This window comes from Spermophilus citellus (assembly GCF_964194105.1).
Source record: "Spermophilus citellus genome assembly, chromosome: 12".
Lineage (NCBI taxonomy): Eukaryota > Metazoa > Chordata > Mammalia > Rodentia > Sciuridae > Spermophilus > Spermophilus citellus.
In genome coordinates, this window is record NC_138198.1 from 55,258,565 (window position 1) to 55,286,210 (window position 27,646).

The 27,646-nt window shown below is 58.3% G+C and overlaps 1 protein-coding gene across 1 annotated transcript in view; it reads left to right on the forward strand.

The window, feature by feature from the left end:
- Positions 1-776: 776 nt before the first annotated feature.
- Positions 777-27,646, forward strand: part of LOC308631635 (voltage-dependent P/Q-type calcium channel subunit alpha-1A-like) — a gene marked incomplete at both ends in the record, with an annotated part of 113,799 nt that continues 86,929 nt past the window's right edge. The window contains 7 exons of the mRNA XM_081263012.1: positions 777-903; positions 3,699-3,892; positions 15,032-15,135; positions 16,195-16,310; positions 18,177-18,233; positions 19,083-19,172; positions 24,135-24,344. Coding sequence (XP_081119138.1) covers positions 777-903; positions 3,699-3,892; positions 15,032-15,135; positions 16,195-16,310; positions 18,177-18,233; positions 19,083-19,172; positions 24,135-24,344 — 898 coding nt within the window. The remainder of the gene's footprint in view (positions 904-3,698; positions 3,893-15,031; positions 15,136-16,194; positions 16,311-18,176; positions 18,234-19,082; positions 19,173-24,134; positions 24,345-27,646) is intronic.

Consider the following 27,646-nt stretch of genomic DNA (forward strand, 5'->3'; position numbering starts at 1 on the left):
GGCAGAATCCATCTGGTGTTTTTCAGGTTCATTCACCATGGAGCATGTATCAGTACCTCATTCTTTTATGGTTGGGTGGTATCTCATTGCACGAATATTTGTCATTTGGCTTTTGTAGTCATAAAGTGATGGATGCATGGATTGCTTCCCATCAGGTGAGAACACTGCAGATATTATGGACTATTTAATGCTGCCATGAATACTCATGTACAAGTTTCTGTGTAGAGGTAGGCTTTCTGTACTTTTGGACATATACCTCAAAGTGAAATTGCTGGATCTTAATTAACCCTCTGCTTAATGTGAGGGAGTGCCAGACAGTTTTCCAAAACAGCTACTTCAACCCTTTCCCAGCAGTGATGAGGAAGAGCTCATGTTTCTTCACACCATCTCCATGTTTATTACAGTTCCTCTTTTTAAATGTAGCCATCCTATGGGGTGTGAAGTGGTATCTCATTGTGGTTTTGAATTACACTTTCCAAATCATGTTGATAATTTTCTCATGTGCTTACTGACAATATCTTCTTTGGAAAAAAAATGTTTATTAAGATCTGATGCCGTTTTTCAATTTGGCTATATGTTTTTGTGATTATTGAGTTGTAAGAAATCTTTTTTTAAACATTTTTTTAGAGAGAATGGGAGAGAGAGAGAGAGAGAGAGAGAGAGAGAGAGAATTTTTTAATATTTATTTATTTATTTTAGTTCTCGGTGGACACAACATCTTTGTTTGTATGTGGTGCTGAGGATCGAACCCAGGCCGCACGCATGCCAGGTGCATCATGAAGGCCATGATCCCGCTGCTGCAGATCGGCCTCCTCCTGTTTTTCGGGATCCTTATTTTTGCAAGCATAGGGTTAGAATTTTATATGGGAAAATTTCATACCACCTGCTTTGAAGAGGGGACAGGTAGGTCCGAGCCGCAGGACGTGGGTCTGCCAACCTCCTCCCTTGGGAAGGGGCTTGTCCTTCTCCTGGGGGTGGGAGATGCTCCTTCAGGGGAACTGTGCTGCCCCCCCAGGGACCAGAGGCTTCACAGGAATGACCTGGGCTACGACCCCGGGAGAACGGGGTGGGGAGACACAGAGGAGGCAAGGTGTCCCAGGCTGCGCTGTTGACGGCTAACCCTGGGGGCAGCTGGACACACTCTGCTAGACATACGGGTCAGATTCCCCAGCCAGGGGACCAGGGGTCCTGTGACCCCTGCCTGCCTTTGGGTACCCCGACTGTCCTGTAGAAGGTTAGTGCAGGACGGAGCCCCCTGCGGTCTCCAGGACGTGGCTCCAGATAGCCCAGCGTGGATGCCCGGCCCCCATCAGGACCCAGCCCCGGTCAGCATCCGAGTCAGTCCAGGGTCGGGCAGGCAGGGCGGGCAGGGGACCCTCCTGGGCCCGAGGACCAGGCTCCTGACTCCACGAGACATTTCCAGTTCAATCCCGGCCGCCAACTCCAGCCGCCCTGTGAATGGAGTCAAATAAGAGGGGACACCCACCTTCCCGCGTCTGGACCCTGGCTGTGCCCACGTGGCAGCCTGGGGGGGTCACACTGGTCCTTTGAGCCAGGGGAGCTGAGGCCCAGGAGGCAGACAGAACAAGGGGACCCCAAACAGAAAGAAGTCAGGGGCCTGTCACCGGGAGAGGCGGCCGTGGAAGAGGACCCGGAAATGGCTGCCTCCCACCTTCCCACCCAGCAGCCCCCGGGGATCAGCAGAGGGAGCTCTTGAGACCTGTCCCCTCATCCCCCAGGGGAGGGAAGCGCAGGGGAGGCTCCTGGGGAGGGCGGGGGGCGGGGCCGTGTCTCCCCACCCCCCTCCTCTCCTGGGCGTGTGAAGCGGCTCAATCTGGAATGTCCTAATGATTTCTTTCCCCAATGAAGAAGGTGTTAATTGAGGCAGATCTATTTCTGCACCTGGCCTCGTCACCCAGGTGGAAATAGAGAGGGAGGGAGGGGGAGAGGGGGAGAGGGAGGGGGAGAGAGGGAGGGGGAGAGGGAGGGGCAAAGAGGGAGGGGAGAGGTGCCAGCCTGTTGGCCCCTGGCACCATCAGCCCCAAGCAGAGAAACCAGGAGTCGTGAGTCCTGAGCTTTGTGAACTTTGGTCTTGTTCCTTTCCACCTGAGATGGGCCAAGGAGAAGCCTGGGCTGGCTGGCTCCGAATGCGGTTGTGGGGTACAGATGTGGGTGTGGGGAGCCTCCGTTTAGGCGGGTGACTGAAAAGCTCACAATTAAAAACATCAGCTGTGTGAGTCCAGGGACGGCTATACACAGACGCCCGCCACAGGTTAATTTTAAAATGTATTTATAACCAAGCGCCGCAGACTCTCTGGATGGCGGTGTTTCTAGAAGCCACCCTGGAGAGCTTCGTGGGACAGGCGGAGGGCCACGGGGGGCCCCCTGAACACCCGGGGAGGCAGAGGCAGAGCAGAAGGCTCCCCGCTTCCCAAGAGATGCCAGAATCCTTGGAGGAATGCGACCGTCACTTGGAGGCCCACGTGTGACTCTGTCTGCACGTCCACTGGAGGCCAGGGGAAAGGGGACATCCCAGGTGACTGGGCTGAAGCACAAGGGACGGGAATGGGCCAGGCGTGGACCCTGTGGAGAGGAGGCAGGCTCCCAGAGAGGCCACCTTCCAGCCCAGAGCCCTGGAGTCCAGGTCCCCAGCCCCGCCACGCCCTGGGATCCGGACCCGACCTTCAGCGCCCACTGCTTCCTCCCGAGGCCGTCCTGGCTTCCAGCCAGAGGGCTGTCCCCTGTCACGCTGTGTTCCCTGCCGACATTTTCACAGTCCGCCCCTGCTCTGTGGGGAGAACTTGGCTTCTGTTCTCCACCCATTGGGGTAGGGGCTGCGCATACCCCTGTCCCTTGCCCCCAGAACAGCTCCCCAGCCCAGACAGGCCAGGAAGAAAACCAGCAAGGATTCAGACAGGAGCCCGGTGGCCAGTTCTTCACCGTGGCATGAAGAGTTCTGTAGCCAACGACCCCCGCGCGTTCACCAGACCTGACCACGAACCACGAGGCTCCCCCAGCAGGGGTCAGGAGGCTGGGACAAAAGCCCAACAGGTTCCCGACACGAGGCAACTCAACCAGAAATCAGAAAGAAAACTCCAAAAGCATTTAAAAATTAAGAGACGAGGCTCTTATTTGTGGGTGAAATGATATTGCAACTGAGATCTCTAGTTGGCAAAGTATAAAGAAGAGGTGAAAGGAGAGGGACCCAGAGTTGACGAAGGGTGACATTGGTGAGAGGTACATCAGATAATCCTCGTCATGCTCTTCTCTCTCTCTTCATATGTTTAACAAGTTTTGTGAAAAAGAAATGTCTTCATTGTTCATGGATCAAAGAAGAAATGGAAATTGGAAAATAACTCAGCAATAATGATAATGATGACTGACAACATTTCTGAGATGCAGCTAAAGCTGCTCTTTAAGGACAATTTATAGCCTCCAAGTTAATCCTTCTCAAAGTTGAGGAAAGTAACAGCAAAATAACCCCCAGAAGACAAGAAGGTATGAATAATGAAGCTTGGAGAATAATTCAGTGAAGGAGAAAGTATTCAATAAATCAATCGAGCCATGTCCTGATTAAAGAAAAAAGACGAAGTTCACCCCAATCGCCGTTTCTCCCAACAGCGTTAAACACTCACGGGTTCTGATTTCTCCGGTTTCCCTGATGCTTGTCCTGACGCTCCTCCCCTTCCCTTTCACAGATGACATTCAGGGTGAGTCCCTGGCTCCGTGTGGGACAAAGGAACCCGCCCGTACCTGCCCCAACGGGACCAAATGCCAGACCTACTGGGAAGGGCCCAACAACGGGATCACGCAGTTCGACAACATCCTGTTCGCCGTGCTGACCGTCTTCCAGTGTATCACCATGGAAGGCTGGACTGACCTCCTCTACAATGTAAGTGACACTGGGACAGTGGATGTGGACCACCAGGGTCACAGGGAGGTGGCCCTCTGGGAGCAGGGCAGCTCCTGGGGCTGTGATGGGGAAACGGGAGCAAGGGGAGGCAGCCTGAGGACCAGCCTCTGCGGAGTCCAGGGTGCAGGCTCACCGCAGACCTCTAACCACTAGGTCCCTGTGGCCAGGGAGGTCTGGAGGGGACACAAATGTGACCTCATTTTGCAGCATGCAAGTGTTTAGATGTCGTTTTGGATTTTAAAATCTGTCAAAGTCGTGCAATCCCAAACCTAACATGGATGAAAGACAGAGTAGTATCTTTGAACCCAGGCAAGGTGGCTCTACCCTGGAGGTCACCCAGCCCTCCCCCAGAGGTGGAGGTCACGGCCCAGGGCACACATCTACCAGGGCCCTGCGCACACAGTGTAGCCCACGCTGTGGGTTGTCTGGGGTCCTGGGACCTCCTGCCTAGGCCCCCACTCCATGGGCGTCCGTGGACCCTCCATGGGCTGTTCACACCCCTCCCCCGAGGGCCAAGGGCAGCTGAGAGGCCACTCCTGGGGCAAGCGTGACTCGAGCCTGGACGTGCAGACCTGGACGTGCGCACATGGCTGGCCAGGGGGAGACGCAGGAGGCTTCCCCGGCCACGGTCAGGGCCAGGGTGGTCCCCAGGCTGCAGTCCAACGCGGACAGCAGATCCCAGCCCCACCCTGACCTTCAGGCATTGGGGAGGTAGGTTTGGAAAGCAGAGCGCGAGGCATGTTTTATTGAGCAGCTTTTAAATATTCATGCCTAGCATGCGGCCTCTGTGCCTCTCCCCAGCCCTTAAAATGCTGCGGATGAGAGACGTCCTCCCGGGCCCGGCCCCGCCGGCCCCTGTCCCCTGCTGCCCCCACGCAGCCCCCTCCCTCTGCCACTCTTTTTTATTTATGCCAATGCGGCTGTCACTCACCATCCACAGAGGCTTGGCCCGGGACCCCGGGCTCTCGTGCCCCATGTGAAGTGGCCCGGAACCTGCCAGGACCTCGAGTGCGTCCAGTCGTGTCTGACGGCTCCCAGTCCCTGGAGCCAGGCAAACGCTGTGCAGGGTCGTCTCTGCCGTTTAGGGCATAATGACAGAAGAAGCCTCAGCTCTGCCACTTGGTCTTGATGTGCACTTGGCTGAATAGGCAAAGGCGGACTCAGAGGACAGTGGCATGGCTCCGTCAGCTCTGAGCCCCCTCCCCTCCTCACACCAGAGGGTGGCTCCTGCGCCTGCTGTTCTGGTCCGTCATTCTCCCCGCTCCCGTAGCAGAATATTCCAGAGCCTTCCCCACTGCAGGGCACCGATGGCCCCTTCATTCTTTTTTTTTTTTTTTAATTTTTTTAGATGTTGATGAACCTTTGTTTTATTCATTTATTTATATGTGGTGCTGAGAATCGAACCCAGTGCCTCACACACGCTAGGCAAGTGCTCTGCCACTGAGCCACAACCTCAGCCCCTCTTCATTCTTTTAGACAGCAGCATAGTACTCCATCTTGTGGGTACCCTGGAGGGAAACATCGGGCCGACCTCCGTGTGCGGACGAGCTGCCATGAGCTACCCTGTGTGCTTTCCGTGCTTTTGCGTCTACGTAGCTGGGGGTCAAAGGTTAAAGTCATTTATAATTCTGACACCTGTTGAGATGTCCCCTCGTCCCCAACACACTAACCCTCCTCTCGTCCATCTGTGTGAGAGAGAGGTCCCCAGATCAGTCCTCTGTCCCCTGCTGAAGAAGGCCGGAGCCAAAGACTTAGGGTTAGGAACAAGGCGGCCACAGCGTGGTTCTCCGTGGAGCGTCCTGAGGCCACTTGGCACGTGCGCCTCTATGGACCCTCCATGGTCCCCGGGCCCTGCCCTGACGCCACGGTTGCAGATGGAGGTGTGGCCCGTGTGGGGCTTGGCCACTGGGGAGCGAGGCCTGGCTTCCTCCTGCGCGGGGCTGGGCCACCCCTCTGGGCTGGGGCCTGCTTCTGTGGAATGTCCCCCCAGAGGTTGGAGGGAGATTCATGGGAATTGACCTTCGACTCAGTCGCCCATTTAGGGTGCAGCCTGAGAGTGGGCGGAAAGGGGGGCCCCAGATGGTTGTGCCTGTCGCCCACTGCCCCGGGACACAGGGACTGGTCACACGTAATCAGACCTCGCCTAGGAGCGAGGGTGGCCCTGGCCGAGCTCAGGAGGAGCCAGACCCCACCTTAGTATTTCTTTTAGAAACACGACTGACATTTTTATCATAATGTCCCACCCACCCGACCGACTGGTTGCAGCCTGACTCAGAACCGACTTCTAGAACTTTCCACCATTTGTGCCCACCGTCGTCCTCCGGGCTCTTGAGACTCTGAGGCAGAGCTTCTCGCCCAGGGGTCTCTGTCCCATGAGGGACACTGGTGGTGTCTGTGATGTGGTGTTGTCACAGGGGCGAGGAGGTGGGTGCTGCTGGCCTTGGGCTGCGTGTCACCTCGTCATCCTGCAGGCACAGGGCCTCCCCCGAGTGTCCCCACCCCAGCCGTCCATAAGGTTTCCACTGTGAAGCCCTCCCTGGGGTCACCCATCACTCTGTCCCTCCCTGGGACTGCCGCGGCCACCAGGCCTCCCGGGGACATCCCCGGACAGCCTCCACCAGGTGCCCGGGGGACGGGTGGGTGAATGCCCCACGCCCCGCGGCTGCGCCTGTCACCCAGGTGCCCCGGTCAGTGGCCCTGGGAACCTCCCGGCCAGCCGGTCCTTCCTGCCCTTCCCTCCCTGGGTGGAGCCTCCCAACGTCACCTCCCGTGTCACCCTGGGGCCGTGAACTGAATGACTCAGACATAGAAACAGCTGCCCCTGCTGCTGGGGGCCAGGAGCTGCGGTGCAGAGGGTCCTCACAGCCACCCCCCCGCAGCCTGGGGAGGACCCTCCCTGGCCTCCCCCAGCTCCTGGTGGCAGACAATCCTGGTGGCCCTGGCTAGCAGATCCACAGTGGCCTGTCCCTCCTCCTCCTAGGAGATTCGACCTGCCCCATTCCATCTTGACCTCAGCTCAACCAATGACCTCGGCACGACCCCTTGTCCAGATCAGGCGGCCTCCTGGGGTCCTGGAGTCGGGATCTCAGCTCCCGGGGCACAGTCCCATTCACAGCCCCCCAAATACACGAGGTGCCCCTGAGCCTCTCCTGGGCTCTTCCCAGATTAACATCACCCACTGGGCACAGGGGCCCGCACCTGCACTCCCAGCGACCTGGGAGGCTGAGGCAGGAGGATCGCGAGTTCAAGGCCAGCCCCAGCAACAGCGAGGCCCTAAGCAACTCAGTGAGGCCCTGTCTCTAAATAAAATGCAAAACAGGGCTGGGGTGGGGCTCGGTGGTCGGCGCCCCGAGTTCAATCCCTGGTGTCCCCCCCAAAAAAAGCCATCGTGCTGTCACCTGATGGGACGTCCCCTGGTGGCGGGAGGTTCTGCCCATATTAACGCCATTTGCTGCTTCCCTTCATGATGACCAAGTGCCCCATTTCCCATGGACGTGAGGAAATAGAAGGGGTCACCATTTTCTGTGCAAATCCGTGGGCCCTGCTAGACGCTGTCCCTGGCCCCAGAGAATCTCCGTCTGACAGGAAGGGCTCTCACAGGTGGCTCCTGTCGGTCCCGGGGAGGGCGGGCTGGAGCCGGAGCTCAGGGGCAGAGCCCTTGCCCGGCACATGCGGGACCTTGGGCTCCATCCCCAGCTGTGGAAGGACCCAGGGAGCGGGTAGTTCAGCCGGTGACCATCTCCGTTCCCACCGCAGACGCCAACAGTGACCTAGACGACCTCTTAAAGGGAGATGTTTTCAGCCCTGTCTTCCAGATGAAGAAACTGAGGCTCACAGAGGTCCCCTAGAGAGCAGAAGAGTCATGTCCAACGCAGCCTTGGGCTCTGTCCTTACTCCTCCCGCACTCTTCCTCGTCCTCTCTTCCTCGTACATTTTCCTCCTCTCCCACCTCCTCCTCTCCTTGCTCTTCCTCCTCCACCCCCTCCTCCCCCCCTCCCTTCTCCTCCACCTTCTCCCCCTTCTCCCCTCCTCCCCCTCCTCATCCCCCTCCCCCTCCTCCTCCCCCTCCTCTCTCCTCCCCCTTCTCCCCTCCTCCCCCTCCTCCTCCCCCTCCCCCTCCTCTTCCCCCTCCTCTCTCCTCCCCCTCCTCTCTCCTCCCCCTCCCCCTCCTCCCTCCTCCTCCCCCCTCCCCTCCTCCCTCCTCCCCCTCCTACCTCCTCCTCCTCCTCTCCCCCTCCCCTCCTCCCTCCTCCCCCTCCTCCCTCCTCCCCCTCCTCCTCCCCCTCCTCCCCCTTCTCCCCTCCTCCTCCCCCTCCTCCCTCCTCCCCCTCCTCCCCTCCTCCTCCCTCTTCCCCCTCCTCTTTCTCCTCCCTCCTCCTCCCCCTCCTCCCCCTTCTCCCCTCCTCCTCCCCCTCCTCCTCCCCCTCCTCCCCTCTCTGTGCTCATTCTGTCCCTTTTTCTCTATTTCTTTCCCTTAGATAATGCTAATGAAAGGAACAACAGAAACGTATTCAGCTGGTGCTCATAAATGCGTGTCCCTTGATGCGTAGTCACTGACCGCCGGCTCTGATCTTTCACATAAGCCTGGTCTTATTCACTGATATTTGTCTTGTCCAATATCAAAGTAGTTGACTTTGGGGACAGTCGGTCCCTGTTTATCCAAGACATTTATCAAACGAGTCCCGTATGCAGGTACACTGTCAGTACCTACTATGTGCAGGCACTGAGGTGCTGGCGTGTTAGTGGGGGAAGCGGGTGATCCGTGAGATAAGGGCAGATGGTGAATGTGAATCACGGGGGGCTGTGAGGGTCCGGCGGTCTCCACGGCAGGGATTGGTCCACAGACAAACCCCAGAGCCGTCGGCTGCGTGCCAGTGGGGATCCGGGGACTGGACCCTGTTACCCTCTGCGTCCGAGATGGTGTTAGAGGACAGTGAGAGCATTGGAGAAGACCTCAACGGGGAGCCTGTGGGTATCTCAGGGAAGGGCAGCCGGGCGTCAGAACCACCAGTGCAAAGGCCCTGGGGTAGGAGTGTCCTGGCATTTGTGAGGAGCGGTGCTGCTGCCCACGTGGCCAGAGGGGAGCTAACGAGGACAAGAGTGGCCACTGGTGAGGCCAGGGAGGGACACGCTTCCTCGGCAGACAGCCCGCGTCATTTATCATCCAAACCAGGACAGTTTTGAGAGTAAGTGGGGAAAATAGAACTCAGAAAGTAATGCCCGGCCGCGACGGGTCACACCGGGTGGAAACTGGGGCGTGCGGCCTCCCTCAAGGCCACTGTCAGACTTTGGCTTTTTCACAGTCAAATCGACCCCATTTTTACCTCATACACTGGGGCATGGGTGTCCTGAGCCGAGGGACTGTTTTTAACATCTTCCATCCTGATTTTTTTGAATGAGCCAGGCTTAAAAAAACAGAGGAAAGGAAACCAGGAGGTCAAGGGGGCCTCAGGGGACTCGCCTCTACGCGGGCTCATGAGCTGGGCAGCAGGCTGGGTGCAGTGTCCACCCGACGGGCCGCTGTGACTAAGGCTCTGCGGGTTCAGCACGGGGTGGGGGGGGTACACGGTGGGAGGACCCCCGTGAGCTGCAGGGAAGGCACGTCCTCCCCTCGCTGGCCCAGGGGCGGGGCCTGGGGGTGATGGGGTCAGGGAGGCACATGGTCAGCCTGAAGGGGCACCACCCACGTGGCGGAGGGGCTGAGCCCCCCTCTGACTGTTAGGGAGGGGCCTGCACAGGAGCTGGGATGCACTTCTGGTTACCATGGTAACACAGGATGGTGTGCGCCCTTCAGCCAGGGCTTAGTGAGCACCTACTATGTGCCCGGTGTCTTCTGGGGACCACGCGGGAAGCATGTCCACCCGCGGGGAGCTGACGCTCAGGCAGCCTCAAGTCGAACATCAACAAGATCATTCAGAGGGTGAAACGGGCCAGAAAGAGGACGAGACCTCCGGCTGGACTGAGGGAGGGCCGGGTCCCTCCTTCCAGAGATTGTCCCCGTGGGGCCACCCTCAGGCTGGGGGAGGAGAAGGGATCAGCTGAGCCGAGGCCGAAGGGGAAGGGAATGGGGTCCACGGGCTCATAGTGACCTTGAACTTGGCTCCTTGGGGAATTTCTTTACCCGACATACAGGAGACACCCTTTCCCACACCTACCTCGACAGGGGGTGAGTGCGAAGGTGTCTTTCGAGAAAGGCCTTCGGGAGCAAAGGAGCAAATGGTGGCCAGGTCAGGGTGTATCTGTCAGGGTGGAGGGACCTGCCGCAGTAACGAGCATCCCCAAGCCTCCACGGTCTCAGCAAGGGCTGCATTTCCTGCGCGCTCCGGGTGCAGCGCAGGTGCCAGTGGGGAGGAGGGGACCCTGCTGAGGTGCCACTAGGGGCCTTGCTAGTGGAGAACGATGCCCGGGACTGTTCTGGACACCCCCGGAGAGTCTCACTCTGCAGGTTCAGCCCTCTGACCTAAACAGCAGCTCAGATCTCTCCACCCACTCCCCGTTGGCTGGCGCCCATCTCTCGGCCCTCGGCCACCAGGAAGGGCCACCTCGCCCTATCGAAAGACATAGGTGAGCCCAGAGCTGATGGTGGCCAGGGTTCCAGGCAGCAGAATGTGGACAGAAGACACGGCCATCTGTCACCAGGTCCCCCGGCCGTGTCAGTGCGCTGACCAGTGAGCAGCCGCCCTCCAACCTCCGCCAAGCCCGGGTGCCCACAGCTGCCCTTCGCCTGACCCAGGAGGGCGTGAGAGCCAGCAGGGGCGTCCCACCCATAGAGGCCCCAGGGAGCCCTCTGGGGTGATCTGGGGAAGAGACAAGGGTGGGAGGTGACAAAGTCGGAGGACCACCTCTGCCCTTTTTTCGGCGACTGTAGTCATTTCCTGTAACTGTCACAATGAAAGGCCACAAACAGAGTGGCTTGAAACAGCAGAGTGTGTTCTTCTCACAGTTCTGGGCTCCGGAGGTCCAAGGTACCAGCAGGGTCTTGGTCCCTCACAGACCTTGGGCGGGACCGGTTCTGGCCTGTCCCTGGCTTCCAGGGCTCTGCAGGCAACCTCGGGTGCTGCCCCGGCTGTGGGTCACGGTCCCCAGCGCGGCCTGGTCCTCCCTCGGATCCCCGCAGTGTGCCGGTGTCTGCACCCAGGTCGGCCTTTCATAAGGACGTCAGTCCTGCCTCCGCTAATGGCCTCATCCTAACTTGGTGACACTGCGGAGGCCCTCTGGTGAGTTCGCGGGTCCCGGGGGTCAGGACGTCTGTGCGTCCTGTGTGGAGAGACTCAGTGACACCAGCAGAACGGTGGCCTGTGACGTTGCCCCTCCCCCGGGAATGGCTCTGTGCTGCATCTCGGGGTGTACGACAGGACTGACCGGGCTCCCGGAGGGCCAGCGTCCCTGGGCGGCTGTTACTGTCCTGAGCAGCACGTCACAGGGCCCACCAGGGTTTTGTTGGCAGCTTCTGAGACGGATGGACAGACGGACGCACTGGATGCAGGGGCCTCCGCTGCTCCCCCTGTTTGCTACTGTCTCTGTCCCCACACCCCAGTCTGTCCCCTGTCACCAGGCCCTGGTGACAGTGTGCCTCCTTCTTGCTGGCTGCTGCAGGGTTGGCTCCCTGGGCTATATTTAGCCCCGAGAAATGGGGACAAGAGCCTCGGCCGCCGCAGAGCTGGGGGCAGAAGCCAGCCCTGCCTTCGCTAGCCATGCCCTGCAGCTTCCGGCCTCTTCCAGAACCTTCCACAAGAAAAAGCACTTCCAGGCTTTGAACCAGGGCGTGGACTCCTGTGTGGACATTCATCACCCGAATCCTGTCCAGGTCCCGTCCAGGCTGACCTCTCTCCCTCTCTCCCTCTCCCCCTCGCCCTCCTCTCCCCCCCTCACATTGTGGTAAAATGCATACAACATAAAAATGTACCCTTTTTTTTGGAGGACAGGTGACAGGGATTGAACTCAGGGCCACTCGACCACTGAGCCACGTCCCCAGCCCAGGGTCTCACTGAGTTGCTTAGGGCCTCACCATTGCTGAGGCTGGCCTTGAACTTGTGATCCTCCTGCCTCAGCCTCCCAAGCCTCTGGGACGACAGAAAAGATGAACCTTCTTAACATCTGTTTTGCGAGGCAGGGAGGGAGCCCAGGGCCCGGCAGGGGCTGCACCCCAGCCCGTCCCCAGCCCCCTCAGCTGCTGCTGGTTGTGCGGTTCCGTGGCGTTGAGCGTGTCCTCTGCTGTGTGGCCATCTCCCCCTCGGCCCAGGCACTGCCGTGGTCTCCCCCAACTCGAGCTCTGTCCCCAGGACCCCACGTGCCGCCCTGCGTCTGATCTGGTGGCTCCCGGGAGCCTGCGGGTGGAGCCTGCGGGTGGCTCCTGTCACTAATCGCCACGTCCTTGAGGCCGACCTTCCTTCCTTCCCAAGACAGAGTTAACTTAACACAAGACCATTCTAAGATCAGGACCATAAACACACAGGAAAGAGGGACGACCCACAGGCGCAGGCGCGGGTGTGGCCGGCCCCACGGAAGCAGAAACTTCTCAGGCCCAGAAGGCGCCCCCCCACCCCCCCCACCCCTCCGTCATCTCCTCCCCCAGGGACTCTCCCCGGGGCTTTGAGCCGCACCTTCGTCCACCTGGTGGGGGTTGGTTTGCTGGCCTCCCCCTGGTACCAGTTGGCCTGGAACCCCAGCAGCCCTCCTGCCTTGGCCTCCCGGGCTGGGCCTGCAGACGTGCGCCCCACACCTCACTTCCCCAGACTGCACAGTGGGACCCACCTACATGTTTCCTGTCCCCTTCTCCTGCTCAGCCTCACCTGGTGGGAGGTCCGCGGTGACACGGGGCAGGCTCTCACCCCCATGCTCCGCTCCTGTATTCTCTTCCCTTGAGAAAGGTTGGGTTGTCAGCGGTTGGGGACTTATGGTCGGTCGTCACTGACTTGAGCACTCTTGGTGGCCTTTGGGGAACAACCCGGAGCAGAATCACAGGGTCGTGGGAAAGGAACATAAATAGTTTGAGTAGAAACTCTCAGGGCATTTTTTCAGCATGGGTGTGTGTCCCCCGTGTCATGGGTTGTCTTGTGTCCCCCACCCAAAACTCGCACGTTGGGCTGGGGCGTTGCTCGGTGGTGGAGCTCCTGCCTGGCATGAGCCAGGCCCTGGGTTCCAACCGCGGTACCACCCAAAAAGAAATTAATTAAAAGGAGAAATAAAGACAGACACAAAGAGTGAACAGGCCGTGGGAAAATGAAGGCAGAGACGAGGTGATCCTAGACAGTGATCCAAGGAGCACTAGACAGCCAGCAGACCACCAGACACAGGGAGGAGGCCTGGGCCAGAGTCTCTCTCAGAGTCCCCACACCTTGATCTTGAACTTTGGGCCTCCAGAACTGTGAGAGAATAAATTTCTGTTGTTGAAGCTGCACAGTTGTGATTGTTTGCTTTAGCAGCTGCAAGAGGCTAATACGCCATGTTACTCCCCATCAGCAGGGATGAGGGCATCAGTTACCCCACAGCCTCACTGAAACCTGGTGGTGCCAGTCTTTCTTATTTTAGGTTTTCTTCCGCAGCATTTATACATATTTTTAAAGGTGGGCTTTTAAAGCCACACTGGGAGACCTACACTCTGCAGGTGCCACAGGGTGATGAACCACTGGAAGGTTCCACCTTCCCTGATGGCTCAAGCCAATGCTTCCCAGCACAGAGGTTAAGTTCATGGGGTCAGGGGAGGGCACCTGCCTGGTTCCAACATCGTCACTGACTTTGCCTGGGATTTTGTCTTTCCAAGACTTAGTTTTCTCAGTTATAAAATGGGCAAGAGAACCAGGCACACGCTTGAAATCCCAACAGGAGAATCACAAGTTCAAAACCAGCCTCAGTAACTTAGCAAGGCCCTAAGCAACTCAGCGAGACCCCGTCTCTTCATAAAATTTAAAGAAAGGACTGGGGATGTGGCTCAGTGGTTAAGTGTCTCTGGGTTCAATCCCTGATATAAAAAATCAATTGATTAATTAAATGGGTAAGGTGATAACATAGGAACATCATTAAGATTAAATAGGGGCTGGGGATAGAGCTCAGTTGGTAGAGTGCTTGCCTCGCACGCACAGGGCCCTGGGTTCAATCCCCAGCACCATCAAAAAGTATATATACATATATATATATATATATATATATATATATATATATATATATATATATGATAGTGAAGTGAATTCCCATAGGTAATGCACTTAAAAGAACACCGAGCACCTAGTAAATATAAGGGCTCCATTCATGTGCTCGCCTCGCCCCCCCCACCTCTTCCCCTCCTCCTCTCCCCCTCCCTCTCCCCCTCCCCCCTCTCTCCCCCCATCCCCCCTCTCTCCCCCCATCCCCCCGCGCTCTCCCTCCCCTGCCCTCCCTCTCCCCTCCCCCCCACCCCTCACTCCTTCTCCCCCTCCCTCCCTCTCCCCCTCCCCCCTCTCTCCCCCATCCCCCCGCGCTCTCCCTCCCCCACCCTCCCTCTCCCCCTCCCCCCCACCCCTCACTCCTTCTCCCCCTCCCTCCTTCTCCCCCCTCCCCTCTCTCTCCCCTCCCCCACCCTCTCCCTCCCCCCGCCCTCCCTCTCCCCCATCCCCCCTCCTCCACCCCTCACTCCCTCTCCCTCTCCCTCCCCCCCCGCCCTCCCTTTCCGCCCTCCCTCTCTTCCGTGGTCTTCTCTTCTGTTTCAGGGGGAATGTTCTATTTATAGATTTCTTGCCCCTTGAGGATTCAGCCGAGTCTCTGGGAGGTTTTTGTGGCTGACATTGAGGCTGCAGGAGGGGAGGAGAGGGGCCCTGGAGGAAGTGGCCCATGGCCCCCGCCGTCTGGCTTGGTGACTTCTGCAGGCCACCAGACCCCACAGTCACACACCTCCTGTGGGGGACACGGCCGTGACTGTGGGGCAGGAGGGAGTCGGGGCCTTTGCCCCAGGTCAGGGCTTCCTCCTCTTGCTCCGGCCTCGGTCTAGGTGACCCTCGTAAGTTCCCCGGGTTCCTCCCGAGCCTGGGGAGGGAGCCGCGGCCCTGAGGGCTCCTCTGGGCTCCTCTGCGTCCTCCTGACCCTGGGGGCCCAGGGGGACCTGCACCTCCGCTCGCTCACCTGTTCCTCCTCTTGCACCTGCAGAGCAACGACGCCTCAGGGAACACCTGGAACTGGCTGTACTTCATCCCCCTCATCATCATCGGCTCCTTCTTCATGCTGAACCTCGTGCTGGGCATGCTGTCGGGGTGAGTCCTCCACCTCCCTGTGCCCACCGCCTGTCCCCAGGGCACACCAGCCTCCCCACAGCTCGCCAGCCTCCCCCAGATCTCCAGCCTCCCCACAGCTCGTCAGCCTCCGTTCCCACCCACCAGGTAACAGCACACCCCGGCTCTTCCCTGGGGTCTTCAGACCGTCCTTGGCAAGCCACACGCAGCCGCGGGCTGTGCCCCACGAGGGGCAGGGTGAGGGCCACAGGAGCCTCCCTGCCTGGGATTCACACTTTTCACCAATAAATAAATAAATAATAATTTGGGTTCCTCTTCTCCCGTTTTCCAAACATAATATCATAAGAGACGATCAAAAAGTTTTTTCCTAGCCAGGGAAGTGGCTCTCGCCTGTCATCCCAGCAGCTCAGGAGGCTGGGGCAGGAGGTCCGTGAGTTCAAAGCCAGCCTCAGCCTTGGCAAGGTGCTGAGCAACTCAGGGAGACTCTGTCTCTAAGTAAAATACAAAAATTTATTTTCCTGCCATAAAGAGGCCCTGAATCCCATTTTTTTTTTTTTTTGGCTTGATTATAATTGGACTTTGTATTTCTCGCCATAAGAAGTCCAAGGACTGGTGTGGTGGCCCCATGGTGCCGTCGGCAACCCCAGCTTCCTCCATCTCTCCTCTCGGACACCCTCCCTGGAAGCTGCCCCCCCCTCGCAGCCTCTCTGTTCGGAACAGGAGGAGCGGTCAGGAAGCGGTGGGGCCTGCCAGGGGAGTGAGGCTGCCGCAGGAGGCCTCAGCCTGGGTCCCCTGGCCCGACTCGGGGGGCTGGCCAGGGCTCTCGGCCTGGGAGGTGGAGAGGATGGGCAGGAGCGGGCACCATGGTGCTGGGCGCTGGGGGCGCTCGCTTTGCTTTCTCTGGGGCTGGCGCAGCTGCTGGGATGGGGAAGGCCGCAGGGACCCCCAGCCCGTCGGACTCCATGTCCTCCCAGGAGACTGAGTGGGCGACAAGTGCCCTCCAGAGAACCCCCGAGCACGCACACAAACGCCCCCTAGAACCCCTTCCCAACCTCAGCCCCTGATCCCGTGCTCCTGCAGAGAGTTCGCCAAAGAGAGGGAACGGGTGGAGAACCGGAGGGCGTTCCTGAAGCTCAGGCGGCAGCAGCAGATTGAGCGCGAGCTCAACGGGTACATGGAGTGGATCTCCAAAGCAGGTGAGAGCCAGGGCTGCAAGTCCCAGGCCACCCAGGGCCAGGCGTGCCACATGGAGAGGGCTAGGGAGGGATCCCGTGGGAGGAGAGATGTGAGTCGGCGTCCCAGACCCTGGCAGCAAGAATCTAGAGTAGGACATTGAGCCTCGGGGATATGACATTGCCTGATCGTTAAGTCCCAAAATCAGACCTTGGAGCCAGGCACGTGGTGCCCGCCTGTAATCCCAGCAACGCGGGAGGCTGAGGCAGGAGGATCACAGATTTGAGGCCAGCCTCAGCAACATAGTGAGGCCCTGTCTCAAAACAGAAAATAAAAAGGGCTGGGGATGCAGCTCAGTGGTAAGTGCCCCTGGGTTCAGTCCCCAGGACCAAAAATAAATAAGTCAAATCTGTCTTTGGTTACATTCCAGCTGTGCCACCCCCGACACTGCGTGTCACCTCCCTGTGCTGCAGTTTTCCTGATGGTTAAGTGGAGATGATAACGGTGCAGTTGTCCCTTGGTTTCCCAGGGGATTGGTTTCAGGACCCCCCACAGACACCCAAATATTCAGTCCCACATAGAAAATGGCCCAGTGTTTGACCGAACCTGTGCGCACGGGTGACTCGTGACACCTGCTGCAGCCGAGTGCTGTAGTGTTTGGGGATAATGACAAGGAAAGGCTTGCCCATGTTTGGGACAAAGACCTTTTCTGGGTACTTCTGGTCTACCACTGGTGGAGCCCAGGACGCACAGCGTGTGCCTGTGGAGGGCTCCCGACCCCCTCGAGGAGCTTCAGCGAGACATCAGGGCTGGGTGCTTAGGAAGCTCGGCACCTGGCACACAGTAGGCGGCTTGTTCTGCCACCAGCAGACACTTAGGGGCGCCTGCCGCGTGGCAGGCTCTGTGCCAGGCACCGAGGGGGTGGGCGCCAGACAAACCAAGTCCCTGCCCTTGGTTCGGAATGCTAGAGAGAATATGAAGACAGGCTCCTCTTGTTGGGAGCCACCACACGCGGGAGCAGGAAGGGAGCAGAGAAGAGCTGGAGTCAGGGTGTCAGGGAAGGTCTGGAGGACGTGGCATCTGGCCGAGGCCTGAAGGAGAGGACAACAGATGTGGAGGGTGGGAGTTCAGCTCCAGCAGAGCCAGGGCAGAAGCCAGGCATAGTGGGAGTGGCCAGGAAGCCAGTGGGACTGGAGTGAGTAGAAGGGAGAGGAGGGGGGGACAGGGAAGTGACAGGAGCCAGTGTAAGCAGGAGCTTGTAGGCAGAGGTGGGGCTGCCCGGGAGTGTGAGAGGGGGAATAAGGTTGGTGTATTCATTACTATGACAAAATACCGAGGCAGGATAACTGTATAAAGAAGAGGTTTCTTTAGCTCACCATCCTGGAGGTTCAAAGTCACGGTGCCAGGATCGGCTCAGCACTGAGGACTTTATGGAATCATGAGCATGCAAAGGGAGAGGAGTCACTTGGTCAAACAGGAAGCCAGAGAGGGGCACTCTTGTAACACTTGCACGTGCAACAGTTCAGTTGTCCCTTGAGAACTACCTTAATTCCTTCCAAAGACACCCCTCGAATGGCCTAAGGACCTTCCACTAGCCCCGCCCCCTTAAGGGACCAGCCATGGACCAAACACTGGGCACAGGATCCCTGGGACCCGGCACATCCGAGGCCAGAGCTGGGCGCGAACTGAGGAGGGCGGGGCCAGAGACAGAGGGCGGGGCCAGAGACAGGGGGCGGGGCCAGAGACAGAGGGCGGGGCCAGAGACAGAGGGCAGCTCCAGGTGCCCGGGAGCCAGGGGCCAGTCGGGGTGGCCCAGGGAACCCTGCCTCCCAGGGCGGGCGAGCCCGTGCCCAGGAGAGGCGCCGTGACCCTGTGTCCTTCCTCCTTAGAAGAAGTGATCCTGGCGGAGGACGAGGCCGACGTGGAGCACCGACATCCCTTTGATGGTAACTACTCTCCCCCGAGCTGGCGGGGGTCCCCGCAGGAAGCAGCCAGGGCTGGGGACGCGCCACTGGGTTCCCAGGGGCCGTCAGGGGTGGACTTTGGGGTCCAGGAGGTGCCAGGAGCAAACGTGAGGCCAGGTCAGGGCAGGAAGGGTCGGGGATGGCGGGAACCTGCCCGAGGGGAGTGTGGGACGTCGGGCGGCGTCCAGCCTGGCCCCCTTTGCCGTGACCGCGGCCCAGCTCTGGTTCAGGTCGCTGCGCTCCAGCTCCAGCTGGTTGCTCCGGGGTCAGGATCAGGCAGGGCCAGCTGTTGACTGGAAGTCCCTGGGATGCCCAGGAGGCAAGGGACTGGGATCCGGCCCTGGGCGGTCATGGAGTGGACCTGTGGCTGCTGGCCTGTGGTCCCTGCTCCTTGGGAGGCTGAGGCAGGAGGTGGGCTTTGGCCCCGGAGTGTTAGGCCCACCTGGGCCACATAAGAGTCCTGGCGATTTTACTCAGGAACAGGACGGGCCATGGGGGGGGGGCGTCTAGATCTCCACCAGCCGTGTGTCCGACTTACTGCCCTCGGGGTGCGCCTCCCAGCACGCTGCAGGCCCACGGCTGGTGGTCCCTGGGTGTCAGTCCCAGGACTCCCAGGAAGCAGGTTTTAGGACTTAAAAATAACTCGGAGGAGAAAGGGTGGCCAGAGCGCAGGCCCGGAGGGGAGCTGCGCAGGACAGTCCTTGTCCAGACCCCTGAAGCCAGGTGACCTCCTCCCTGGGCCCCGATGGACACCCTGCCGCGGGTGGCGGTGCGGCATCCGGAGCAGCCAGGGTCACGCCTGTGTCTCTTGCCATGTTCCCATTGCTGGAGCTCTGCGGAGGGCCACCGTCAAGAAGAGCAAGATGAATCTGCTGCACCCTGAGGAGGCCGAGGACCAGCTGGCCGACATCGCCTCTGTGGGTGAGCCTGCCCGGCCTCCCCCCCACCCACCCCGGAACCAGGGCGAGGGCCTGGAAACCCGCCGCCTGCCCTGAGCCCGGGCAGGTGCTGTGACCGAGGCAAGGACCACGCGGTCTCCCTGGGTGGGTCTAGAGCCAGCAGAGACAAGGCTCTCGGTGACATCGGCCAGTTCACCGTGGTCAAGGGTCCCTTGTCAGATTTTGGAATAGTGACAGAGAGACCCTGAGGAACTGGGAGCCAGGTCTAAACGCGGAGCTCAGGCATGCCTTGTGTGCACTGACGTCATCCCTCTGAATGATTCTGTGCATGAAACCTGTTGCTATTTCGTGGTGTGGAATTTTCCACCTGGGACGTCGCGTCCGTCCTCAAGAGGTTTGAGATCTCGGAGCATTTTGGATGCTGGATTTGGGGACTAGGGGTGCCCCACTTGCAGCTCTTCGGGAAGAGTTTGGGGGGGCTGCCGTTATTAGGTGCCCAGATGGGAACAAGACACGGAGCTCAGGGCTGGGCGCAGTGGCACACGCCTGTCATCCCAGCAGCTGAGGAGGCTGAGGCAGGAGGATCGTGAGTTCAAGACCAGCCTCAGCAATGGCCAGGCCCTAGGCAACTCAGTGAGACCCTGACTCTAAATAAGACACAAAATAGGGCTGGGGACGTGGCTCAGGGGTCGAGTGCTCCTGGGTTCCATCTCTGAAACCAAAGATAAAAAAAGAAAGACAAAGAATTCCACCGTGTGAAACTTGCAGACAGCCCTGGAAATGGATGCTAAGTAAGAGTTTGCAAATAAGCCTGTGAGGGAAATGGGGGTCCTGGACGTGGCCACTCTGGAAGGGTGGGATATGGCTGGAGGGATTCCCAGAGGAGGTGGCCTTTAGACTGAGAGCTAAAGAGTCACCGGGAAGTGACACAGAGAGAAGGCGTGACAGGTGGTGCTCAGACCTCTGCCACTGTAACACAGAGACCAGAGCCGAGCCGGGGGCGGTGACGCACCCCTGTGATCCAGTAACTCAGGAGGCTGAGGCAGGAGGATCGTGGGTTTGAGGCCAGCCTCAGCAACTTAGCGAGACCCTGTCTCAAAACACAAAATCAAAGGGCCGGAGGCGCAGCTCAGTGGGTGAAAGCAGTCCTGGGCCCCATCTCCAGTTTCGAAAAATAGAACAAAAAATATCCTAACGACAAGGGTTGGTTGAGAGGCGCCTGGGGACGTCTTTTCTTTTCCTCGTGCCCCTCACGTGCTATGGATTTATTAGTGGGGACTGTGGCTTTTGTCCTTGTGCAGTGAGGGGGAATAGGGTGTGGGGGGTTTAAACATGATTTTTAAAATCCCAATCATGAAGGGAGGCAGAAGAGCCTCCAGGCGGAGGGAGTGGGGCTGGGGGAGGGGAGGGACGGAGGCAGAGGAAATGCAGGACGGAGGGAGGCAGGGGAAGGGGACCCCCAGGAAGAAAGCCACTCGGGTCTCCCTGTGACACGGTGCTGTGCTTCTCCCAGGCCCCACTTGACTGCTCTGTGCACACCTAGGCACGGGGCTCCCCTCCCCTTGGGGCACGTTCCCTGGGGGAAGGAGCCCTTCAGCTGTATCCCCCGAGTCACTCTGAGTGTCACAAACACAGAACCCAGGTGGAAACCCGCCAAGTGTGCGTGTGCCCACAGTCCCCGCCCAGGCCACCCAGGTGACCCTGTCCACCTCCTTCCCGGTTAAGTAGGCCCTAATGGCACCGGGAAGCTGGCCTTCATTTGCAGTTTTAGTTTCTATCCGAAGCCTGTGTCTCCTCATGGGGATGGACTGGCCGAGGGGAGCCTGGGGACCTCCCCGAGCGTGCTCGGTCACATCCGTCCCCCTCAGCCTGGTGGCTCCCATTGTAAACGCGGTTTGTTTTCTTCTCCTGGGCAAAGAAGGTTCTGCTGCTGCCCCACAACCTGGGCTGGATGCCAGGCTCTGCCCGCGGCCCAGCCAGGACCTCCCTCCCGAGTGGCGGGAAGGAGCAGCCGTCCTTAGTACAGGGGTGTCCTTCCTCGGCTGATCTGGGGGAGAGGAAAAGGATCGAGGGCAGAGGGCAGTCTCATCTGGTGCAATTGTGACATAGCATTTGGCATGATTTGAATAGACTTTAAGTAAGAGTCCATACTCCTTGACCTTCCATCTATCCTTCAAGACCATTTCTTCACACAAAAGACCAGGCCCCAGCTACTTCTCAACATCACTGTTTCTGATTATCAAAAAGTAAAAACCAAGGCTTGGGATGTAGCTCAGTGGTAGAGCACTTGTCTAGCATGGGCAAGGCCCAGGGTTCAGTGCCTGGCGTGGAAGGAAGAAAGGAAGGAAGGAAAAGGGAAAACACAGAAACAGCCCACAATGCTCAGCAGTGGGGGAATGTTAAAGAAATCATGGTATATCCATTCAGTGAAATAGTCTACAGTTAGGAAGAAGCACAGTTGCTGCCAGCACAGAAAGATGTATTTTGAGATACATCAAGTTGCACGACACTAGGTACAATATGATCCCGTTTTTAAAAAACAACATTTGGAAATGTTAAAGGTATAGAAATCAGGGGATTGTAGGGGTTTGTCACTTCCTACATGACATTTTCTGAGGTGTGTGAATTAGTCACCTGTATTATTTTTGAAATCAGGGGGAAAGGTTACCTCAGAGCAGAAAAAATTGTAAGAAATGTGACAAGAAATCTTGTGGATCTATAGGGCAGGGAAGTATTTGGCAGAAAACCAAAGAAAGCTTCTTGCAGGAATTGTTTTAAACTAGGGTTCAAAGCCAGGTGCCAGGGCACACACTATAGACCCAGAACTCGGGAGGCTGAGGCAGGAGGATCTCTTGAGTTCAGGAGTTGGAGACCAGTCTCTGTCTCAAGAAAATAAGAAAAATAAAAACTAAAGTAGACTAGGTTTCATTTGAGGATGATACCTCAAATTTGAGCCAGCCCCTGGGGCCACTCTAACCAACTGCCACAGACTCAGTGGCTTAAGCAACAGAAATTTATCGTCTCATGGCTCTGGAGGCTGCCCGTGTCTGGATCGGGGTGTGGACAGAGTTGTGCCTCCTGAGCCCCCTGGGCACCTTCTCCCTGTGTCCCCCGTGGTCTTGCTGATGTCTTGTAAGCACATGAGTCCTGTTGGGTTGGGACCACCCCAGTGGCGTCTTTTTACTTCAGTCATTTCTTTAAGGACCCTGTTGGCCTCTGTATAGCCTCGTTCTGATGTCCCGGGGCTGGGATCTCAACACGAGTTCTGGGAAGACACCATTCAAACCGTAAGACAGGGAGGTTGTATGGGTTCGTTTTCTGTTACTATAATGAATTCCCTGAGGCTGGGAACTTATTTTTTTAAGAGGTTTATTTAGCTCAGGTTTTGGAAGCTGCAAATACACCACATGATGCCAGCTCCAGTGAGTGGCCCCTGGGCTGCCTCATACTGTGGCCGGTGGCATCCTGTTGGGAGTGTGGACGGGAGGGAAGGATCATGGGAGAAGAAAACCAGGGAGGAATGGAAGCCTCAGATCCATTCCTGACAGCAAGCTTCTTCCGGGAGCTCAGGGCCCCAGGGGAGCCAGGTCCAGTCCCTCTGAGGGCGGGGTCCTCCCACAAGGCCCCGCCTCTTAAAGGTCCCTCCAGCTAAAACATGGCCATCCTGGGGACCAAGTGTCCAACTCGCGAATCCCTGGGGGACGCACAGCACCCCCGCTCAGCCCTCCGCAGGGATGGTCCAGAAAGCCACGAGAGCCCTGGGTGGCACACACCAGTCGTGTCCGTGCTCGGGAGGCTGAGGCAGGAGGATCTCAAGCCGGAGGCCAGCCTGGGCAACAGAGAGAGAGTCCGTCTCAGAACTACGACTTTAAAAAAGGCTTCGGAAGGTGGCTCGGAGGTGGAGCAGGAGCTGTTCAGCCCCTGGAGGGGAGGCAGAGGGTCAGAGGGAGTGGAGGCTGCACTGGGGGAGGCTGCGCCCTGAGCCGAGCAGCCCCAGGCAGACTGTGGAGGGAGGACCAGAGAGGCCAGGAGACGAATCTCCACCCACACAGCCCTGGCCAGCTGCCCAGCCCCCCACTCCATGGAGGACATCCTCCTCAGGGGGCACAGGCCCAGCTCCCCGCCCTCCCTCTCTCCAGCTTCACCCGGATCCATCCACCAGAGTTGGCTTCCCCTGAAACACCGCCTCCGGGCCCAGGCGTCCCTTTATCGCCCCCTCCTGGGCTCCTGGCTGCCACCTCCGCCTCCCACCTCGGTGCCTCCCCAGACACCAGAGGGCCCCGGTGCACACCTGAGTCATGTGGGCTCCTCCTCCAAGAACCTCCCGGGGTTCCCCAGGCCTTGCCAGGTCCGTCACCTCCCTGGCTCACCTCCTCCCTCAGCCACCCCTTCCAGTGTCACCAAACACGTCAGGCACGTGCCGCCCCAGGACTTTTGCACCAGCTCTTTCCACTGCCTCAGCCACAGAGGTGACTCAGGCCAACACCCCAGTCGCCCGGCCACTCACCGCACCTTGCTGTGGGTTTTCTGGTCACTCCGCCACACTAGGGTGTCCCGGGGGCAGGATAGGTCCTCAGTGGACGCTCCAGAGCACACACATGTGCAGGTGGAAGTCGCACCCGGCTCGTCCCCGGTGACCGCTTCTGAAGTGACAGGTCCCAGGAAGACGGGGACCCTCCCCCTCAGCTGGAGGCCTTCCAAGCTGGCACGGGGTCCTGGGCAGGGGCTCTGGACGGCCACAGGCATCAAACACAGCCCCGAGAGGCCACAGGCTCTTGTTGGAGACAGCCCTGGGCCTGCCTGTTGTCAGTCTGTCCCCCTCTGGTGGCCTCCAGTGCCACCGTCTCAGGGGCGTTGCTTTCTCCGCTAAGCTGAGCCCGGGGGTCAGGGTGGTTCCCGGAGGGCTGGCCGGAGGCGGTGGCTGCGCTGGCCATGCCCCTCCCCAGAAATGCCTGCCTGACCCCCTGCGTTCTCTCCCCGGCAGGGTCCCCCTTCGCCCGAGCCAGCATCAAAAGTGCCAAGCTAGAGAACTCGACCTTCTTCCACAAGAAGGAACGGAGGATGCGCTTCTACATCCGCCGCATGGTCAAAACTCAGGCCTTCTACTGGACTGTGCTCAGTCTGGTCGCCCTCAACACCCTGTGCGTCGCTATCGTTCACTACAACCAGCCCGAGTGGCTCTCCGACTTCCTCTGTGAGTACCGCCAGCTCCCCATCCCTTCCTCGGGCCCTTCCTGTCCTCCTCCCTGGAAGCCAGTGTCTTTTTCCGGTTCTCTCCAGCTGCGGTTAGCCCATGCTGTGTCAGTCCGTTTTCTGTTACTACAACAAAGTGCCCTTGGCAGCTGCCTTTATGAAGAGGAAAGGTTTATTGAGCTCACAGTTTAGGAGGCTGGAGCAGGTGGCACCTGTGTCCGTGGGGAACTGATGGGGTGGGGAGGTGGCACTGACGGGTGTGTGGGAGCAAGTGGTCATTCCTGCAGCCAGAAGCAGAGAGCAAGGGCACCTGGGATCCCAGGCCTTTGAGAGCACGCCCACAGTTGGCCGAGGGACCGCCCACAAGGCCCCACCTTTTAAAGGCCCATGCCACCTCCCAATGCCATCTCACCGGCCCAAGCCTCTAATCCCCTGAGCCACAGCACAGCCCGCCTGCTCCAGGCCCACGGCTGTCAACTGGAATCCAGGCAGAGTTGTGGGTGCTGGGGGAGGGAGTGGGGGACAGAGGGAGGCAGCAACGGGGTAGAGACAGAAGCTCACATGGAACTTCCCGGCCTCTCTGGGAACAGTGAAGCCATTGTCCTGTTTCTCCTATCCATGTCCAGCTCTCGGCCCCCTCTGCCCACGCCTTTGGCTCCCCTGGGCCTCCCCTCCAAGGACCGTGAGAGCACCTTGCTCTCCGTGGGTCCTGCACCCTCAGGCCTGGTCCTCCTCCCTCCGCCTGGTTCCAGGACAAGTGTGAGACGGGGTCAAAGCTGGGGGCTGGCCGGGGTGGGGAGAAGCCATAAAGATAGGGATCAATCCCGCCAGGACTTAAAAAGTAAAGAGCTCTGAGGAATCAACAAGAGGCGTGCCAGGCACACAAAGGGCAGGTGCCCATCGGGGGCCCTGAGTGGGGCTCCCCAAGACCACGCCACCCACCGGCCACCCTCCTCCGTGTCTCTCAGCTGGCCTGATTTATTCATCCGTCACCCTCTTGTCCTGGTTCAGGACAGATGTGGGACACCTGCCACGGAGACAGTCGAGTCTTTGACCTAGAAAGACCGAGAGCCTAGCCGAGGTCACCATCTCCTTGAAGCCCTCGTGGTTCCCAGTCATGACTGACCCCCCAGGACACCCCTCGGGGCCAGTTCTCTTTCCAAGAGCCCTGACCTAGTTCCAACCTTAGTAATTGTGTTTGGTCCCCCCAGGAGTCTCTTATAAATGAGGACTCTACTTCCTGTTATAACCTCCTCTGATGGTCTATTTTTAATCCCGTGTGTCCTCCCTACTAATCACCTGGCAGTCCGTCCTGGTTTAGGAACAGAGGATTGGGCTTCTTGTCTGTAAAGATCCTTAAATTATCCCCATTTTCCTGTTGAAATAACTGAGAAACAGAGAGGTTCAGTCACTTGTCCAAGGTCCCACAGCTAGGAAGTGATGAAGCTAGGATTTGAACCCAGGCAACTAGGCTTCAGGGTCCAAGCTGTGTCTGATAATAGATCCCGACCCTGAACACCAGGTGACCTGAATGCTGCATGCCTTCCCTGCCCCTAAGTCACCATGTGACCTTGGGCCAGTCGTAACCACCATCCATATCCACCAAGGGTCTTTAAACACACGACATCCTTTTCTTTATGTGTCACCAAGAAAGACAACAATCTGCCGTCTGCACTAGACCTGCTGATTTTAGAAACCTCTCCTCCACTTCAGAGATGTCAAAGTCTGAATAAAACTGCGTCTCAGAATCAATGAAGTATCTGGGTTCTCTGGGTCTCCGACTCATCGGTTCTCCGTGGAAATTAGATCTGATGGTCCAGAAAGTTCTTCCAGACCCCCCAGTGCTGTGGGGAGGAGTTCTCTCAGGCCTTGGGCAGGGCTCGCTGTGTGTTTCCACGGTAATCAGGAAACAAGCATCCCAGAGGCACTCGTCCACTTCCACTGGGTGTCGGAAGGGACCTGAGGTTATGGACAGATTTCCTTTTCTGCCTTTTGATCCTAGAGACCCTAGACTCTGAAGACCCTGGAGACCTCAATCACACTGTCACCCCTTAGAGTCCTACAAATAAAGGGACATTTCAGTGAAAAATAAGCATGAGGGACCCCAACAATCCACCCCAACCACCTACTAAAAGCAAGATTAGTAAACACTCTCGACCACTGTCTGAGCTCATGTGTGCTGCTGTAACAAAATACCTGAGGTTGGGTAATTTAATAAAGATAGAAATTCATTTTCTCACAGTTTGGGAGACTGGGAAGTCCAAGACCAAGGTGCTGACAGGTTGGGTTGCCTGGTGGGGCTGCCCTCTGCTTCCAGGAAGGCACCTTGAACATTGGGCCCCCTGGAGAGGGGAGGAGCCTGGAGTCTTCACATGGCAGAAGGCAGAAAGGCAAGAGAGATGAACTGACCCATTGAACCCTTTCATGGGAGCATCTGATCCCGTTTATCGGGGCTCCATGTGACGTGACCAGCCCCTGTGGGCCCACCTCTTACCTTGGTTCCTTGGGGGATTGAGTTTCAACATGCGTTTGGAAGGGGACACACACCTTCCACCCGGAGCAGCCATCAAATGATTAGCTGCATGGCCATGGTGGGAAATTCTCAGAGGCGTGTTTGGGTCTCCATCTTCCCTTTCTCTAGGCGGACTCCCCCTCAGAACCCCTCCTCCTCCCTCCCTCTTGGTTAGGTGAGAACCCTGAGCAGCCCCCCAGCCCCCAGCCTCCCAGGAGCTTCCCAACCTCAGCTTCCTACCCCACCAGGAAATCCCCCTCAGAACAGCACTGGGATGAGCCATTGCTTTGCAGGCTCATCCACCTTTATCCGTCCCGGAGGCCTTGGCATTCCTAAATCTAAGAACAGGAGTCTTTGTCTTGATCCAGACTTTTAGATGAGCAGCTAGACGGGATTTCCAGAGGGTATCCGAGGAGCCGTGCCTGGGCCGGGTGGCCCAGTGCCGCATCCAGTCCCGACATCAAGTCAAAACCAGGACCCCGTTGTGATTTCCACTTCTTCCTCTTCCTTGGGAGCTCAGTCAGGCCAAAGTGGACGGAGCGTGATTCTTAGATAAGACCCAGTGGCATTATGGGTCCACGCCAGGCCCCTGGTGGTTGGTTAATTATCCTGTGAGGTTTTCGAAGTGGGGACATAGAAGTGTACCGAGTTCCTGGGGAACCACTAGTCAACACGAAAGCGGGGGCCTTGGCTGCATCCAGCCCTTCTCTGCAAACCAGAGCAGAGGTACCCACTGGAGAGCAGCTGGGGGGGGGCACCCGTCTTCTCTTCTCCTTTTCCAGAAGGGAGAC